A 5,732-nucleotide genomic window follows, 5' to 3' on the forward strand; every position below is an offset into this window, starting at 1 on the left:
TTGGAATCAAATCAATAAAAGGTTTCTAACGAAAATAACAGTGAAAAACAAAATGATATTCATACACTCGAGGAAAATAAGACATTCACCTCCGGAGACCTTTTCAGATCAAGGCAAACTTGTAAAAATACATGACTTCAATTATTAGACTGATTATTTGTTTTATTTTGTTTTCCTTTTAAGGAGCAGTATTGGCCATTGATTGTTGATTGGTTGATTGAATGATTGGCTGGTTGGTTGATTGGTTGGTTGGTTGGCTGGTTGATTGGTCAGTTGATTGATTGGTTGATGGATTCATTGGTTGATTGATTGTCTGATCGACTGGTTTGCTGGTTGGTGGATTTGTTGATTGATTGATTGGTTCGTTGATGATTGGTTGGTTGATTTACTGCTTGATTGATAGTTTCGTTGATTTAATGGCTGATTGGGTTGGTTGGTTGATTGATTGGTCGATTGTTTGATTGATTGGTTGATTTATCAGTTGATGTGTTAATTGATTGGCAGATTGATTGATCGATCGATTGATTGATCGATCGATCGATCGATCGATCGATTGATTGATTGATTGGTTGATTGATTGATTGCTTGCTTGCTCGATTGCTTGCTTGATTGATTGATTGGTTGATTGATTGATTGATTGATTGATTGATTGATTGGTTGATTGATTGATTGATTGATTGATTGATATGGGACACATAAGCAAAACTTGTCTCAGATGTGAATAAAACTAAGCTGGCCGATCAACTTGCAGACTCTTGTAGATGTATATGTGAGCCAGATTTAGTAACAACCTTTCGACCTATATATGTGTGTGTGTATGTATATATATATATATATATATATATATATATATATATATATATATATATATATATATATATGCGTGTGTTCGTGTGTTCGTGTGTGTGTGTGTGTGTGTGTGAGGGGTGTGGGCGCAGTTTAGTTACCATTAGCACGAGTCTATATGTGAATTGTAATTAATACAAATACACGTATTCACGCCCTTTCTCGATTGAAACGTCGCTCATTCGCACATGGGCCACACGAGCTCACACACACACACACACACACACACACACACACACACACACACACACACACACACACGCGCGCGCGCCCACTCACACGCACCCATAAAAGCCGATCGGCCTGTCAAGCGGGTCCCTGGCCCTGGTCCCTTTTCTCTTCTGCTCTCCTTGTAAAAACAGTGGACGGAATTCAAGATTTGGGTTGTTTTTTTTTTTTTTACAGTTTAGAGCCGAATCCAAACCCGCGCTAGATTTTCTTCCTATACTGGGTGAATATAGGCTAAACACGTGACCAAAATTCCAACCAATGGTCGGAGGAGGAGAAGGCAAGAGCAAGGGGGAAAAAATTACTACCGTTTTTAGGAGAGGATGAAAGCAACTACCACCCCACCTTACATTTTTACAGTCGCCCTTAAATACTTTTTATTGAAATAATAAAATAAACATGTCGCTAACGAATTATTATTCCATGATGGGGATCCACGACACGGAGGATCTTTACGGCGGCGCGCACTTCATCCAGGGCGGCGTGCAGGCGCAGCCTCCGACCGCCGGCAGCGGCGGCGCCGGCACAGCCGCCAAACCTCCAGCCGCCTCCCAGGAGGCTCCCCCCGGCTCTCATTTTAACAATTTCTCCGCGTTCTCCAACGGATTCCGACAGACGGTCCTCAACGGCTTTTCTTCCCCCTGGACGAACTCCTCTCCCGCGTCATCCTCGCCTCCGCCTCCGCAGCTCCAGTCCACCTCCTCCGCCTCCCTGCCCGGCCTGTTCCACTCCCACCACCACCCGCTCAACCACCACCACCACCACCACCACCACCCGTACTACGGCACCCCCACCCAGCACCCCTCCGCCGCCTCCGGTACCCCGGAGAGCCGTTTCGTCCGCTGCTGGGAGGAGGCGTCCGTCCCGACGCCCCAGTCGCACGAAGTCCAGGCGCCGGCTTTCCACGGCTGCCTCCCCGCGCCGGGCGACCTCTCCGCCGGCAGCCCGCCGAGCTACGACGCGGTGAAGCCGGAGAGTTCGCCGCCGCAGAGCGCTCCCGAGGACCTGGTGAGCCTGGCCAAGGTGGATCCGGAGCAGGGCGCCGAGGAGCCGGAGAGAAGGAAGACGGAGGAACCGGAGGCGGTGGAAGGCGGAGAGAGCATGAAAGTACAGCAGCCCGATCCGCGTGAGTCTCGCCGTGATTTGTGTCCGTGTTTTTTTTACAAGTGTGTTGCGTTGACTTTTATTGCCCTATAAACGTCCTGTACATTGTAAAAACATTAAGAGTTTGTTGTCCATTAAAATAAAGAATTAAATAAATTAGATAAATAACAGCGACGTTCTCGCCTGACAATAGAATGAATAATGTCGGTTTTTGATCGCACGGAACTACTGATCTGTTTGGAGTGTAGGTTTTGGTCCTGCATCGCCTGTGCTCAGACAAAGGTCAAAAAACCATGTTATTTGGGCGAGGGTTAGCCAAAGTTTTATTTTCATTGCACATTTCATACACATTCACAAGTCAAATGCCCCCATAACTGCGTTAGACAGCAAATAAATCATTAAAATGTAAAGAGGAATAAAAGCGTAGGAATAAAAATAAATAGGTCGAAGTTCATTGCCCGGACCGTTAAACAGAACTACTGATCTATTTACCATAAAGTAGGCCATTTGAGCAACTTGATAAATACATTATTGTTTTCTTAATATGAATAGACCTACGATCGTCGTTGGTCCTTCTGAAACTGTGAAATATACACAACACACACACAACACATTTTTATTTTTATTTTCCATTATGTTAAATATGACAGTGAGGGGGGGGGGGAGGCTGAAAGGGCTGCCGCGGTGTGTGATTTAAATGGGGGGTTTTTGAACTCCATATACCTTTTTGTATTTGAATGTTGGGGTCTCAAACAAAACAAAAAAAAAAAAAAGAGAGAGTGGATTTCATTTGTCGTTACTACATCAAAATATTGTTTTGTCGTAGATATCAAACGACACGTTCAAATATATAAACGTTTTGACAGCGTGCGAGAGAAACCACGAGGGGGTCAATAAACACTAAAACCTTTTTTCTTCATTTTTCACACTGTAGGCCCACTATTAAAAAGAAAAAATGCACAGGGTGTTTTAGGACCCGCTGCAGAATAATTCACGTCATGTTGTCTGAAGTAAAAGCATGACGAAAAGCCACTTTTTTTTTTTTTCTTTCAATTTGCGAAACCAACCCACCTACACGTTCACTGCTTGCGACGCATTTCGACTTGGACGGGCCGTTCCAAGGTGTAGCTTTTAAAGAGCCTTCCTGAGGTCAAAGCATCTTTCCGAAGCAGCAGCTTGATAATTGGCCCGCGCTGTTCATCAATGCAAGCATGGCGTGCATTTATAACACCTCCTCTCCATTACGCTTTCTACTCAGCGTCTGGCCTGCGTGCTGCATTTATTACTTTTGGCTTTTTGTAAAATGTGCAAGGTACATTATTCACTCATAATGGGTTATTTTGCATTCACAATTTGTGATTTTGACCTTGTTGTCGACAGACAGACAGACAGACAGACAGACAGACAGACAGACAGACAGATAGATAGATAGATAGATAGTTTGCGTCTACTCTATACTTGAACTTAAACTTAAGCCTAACTTAAACCTTTTAAACCAGGACTTAAAACGGTTTTTAGTTGTTGAGGTGGACATTTTAAGCTGAGACAACGGAAAAAAGGAAACGTTTAACCAATCAAAAATTTTCCTCATTGAGCCAATGACTCCAATCTATTTTCTTACAGTACTAGAACTGTGATACCAGGACTACTACTATTACTACAAGTAGTACCACTATTCTACTACTACTACTACTACTTGGGTCTTTCACATTTTTAAGTCGATCCAAGTACTCTACTACTACTGCTTCTACTACTACCACTACTACTACTACTACTGCTGCTTCTGCTGTTACTACTACTACTAGTTCTACTACTACTACTACTACTACTACTACTAGCACTACTACTACCGCTGCTACTGCTGTTACTACTACCGCTACTATGGCTTCTACTACTACTACTACTACTACTACTACTACTACTACTACTACTACTACAGCTACTACAACTGTTACTACTACTACTACCACTACTACTACTGCTGCTGCTGTTACTACTACTACTACTACTACTACTACTACTACTACTGCTGCTGATACTACTACTACTACTACTACGACTACTGCTGCTACTACTACTACTACTACTACTACTACTACTGCTGCTGCTGCTACTATACTTATACTACTACTACTACAACTACGACTACTACTGCTACTACTACTACTATTTCAACTACTACTACTACTACTACTACTACTACTACTACTACTGTAAGTACCACAAATAACAACAATAATATTAATAATTCTAATAGCGTTACTACTGCCGCTACCGCTACTACGACTACTACTATTGTCAGTACTACAAATAACAACAATAATACTAATAGCACTACTTCTAACTAGTACTACTACTACCACCACCACTACTAGTAGTAGAAGTGGTACTATTAATACAAATACTACTGTTAGTACTACAAATAACAGCAATAATAATACTTGTACCTATTTTTGCGTTCATTTTGGTCTTCTCATAGATAGATGAGGCAATAATTCTGACAGCTGTAGACAGACAGACAGACAGACAGATAGATATAGTAGATAGATAGACAGACAGACAGATAGATAGATAGATAGATAGATAGATAGATAGACAGACAGACAGATAGATAGATAGATAGATAGATAGATAGATAGATAGATAAATAGATAGATAGATAGATAGATAGATAGATAGATAGATAGATAGATAGACAGACAGACAGATAGATACAGTAGATAGATAGACAGACAGACAGACAGATAGATAGATATTAGATAGATATTAGATAGATAGATAGATAGACAGACAGACAGACAGATAGATAGATATTAGATAGATATTAGATAGATAGATAGATAGATAGATAGATAGATAGATAGATAGATAGATAGATAGATAGATAGATAGATAGATAGATATTAGATAGATAGATATTAGATAGATATTAGATAGATAGATAGATAGATAGATAGATAGATAGATAGATAGATAGATAGATAGATAGATAGATAGATAGATAGATATTAGATAGATATTAGATAGATAGATAGATATTAGATAGATAGATAGATAGATATTAGATAGATAGATGATAGATAGATATTAGATAGATAGATAGATAGATAGATAGATAGATAGATATTAGATAGATAGATAGATAGATATTAGATAGATAGATAGATATTAGATAGATAGATAGATATTAGATAGATATTAGATAGATATTAGATAGATATTAGATAGATAGATAGATAGATATTAGATAGATAGATATTAGATAGATATTAGATAGATAGATAGATAGATAGATAGATAGATAGATAGATAGATAGATAGATAGATAGATAGATAGATAGATAGATAGATAGATATTAGATAGATAGATAGATATTAGATAGATATTAGATAGATAGATAGATATTAGATAGATAGATAGATATTAGATAGATATTAGATAGATAGATAGATATTAGATAGATAGATAGATAGATATTAGATAGATAGATAGATAGATAGATAGATAGATAGATAGATAGATAGATATTAGATAGATAGATAGATAGATATTA

The 5,732-nt window shown here is 39.3% G+C and overlaps 1 protein-coding gene across 1 annotated transcript in view; it reads left to right on the plus strand.

Moving 5' to 3' along the window:
- Positions 1-1,473: 1,473 nt before the first annotated feature.
- LOC307242060 (homeobox protein Hox-D9b-like) overlaps positions 1,474-5,732 on the plus strand; it is a gene marked incomplete at both ends in the record, with an annotated part of 4,707 nt that continues 448 nt past the window's right edge. Inside the window, 2 exons of the mRNA XM_080016397.1 lie at positions 1,474-1,817; positions 1,905-2,200. Coding sequence (XP_079872523.1) covers positions 1,474-1,817; positions 1,905-2,200 — 640 coding nt within the window. The remainder of the gene's footprint in view (positions 1,818-1,904; positions 2,201-5,732) is intronic.

The sequence above is a fragment of the Zeus faber genome (genome assembly GCF_960531495.2).
Source record: "Zeus faber genome assembly, chromosome: 16".
NCBI classification, from domain to species: domain Eukaryota; kingdom Metazoa; phylum Chordata; class Actinopteri; order Zeiformes; family Zeidae; genus Zeus; species Zeus faber.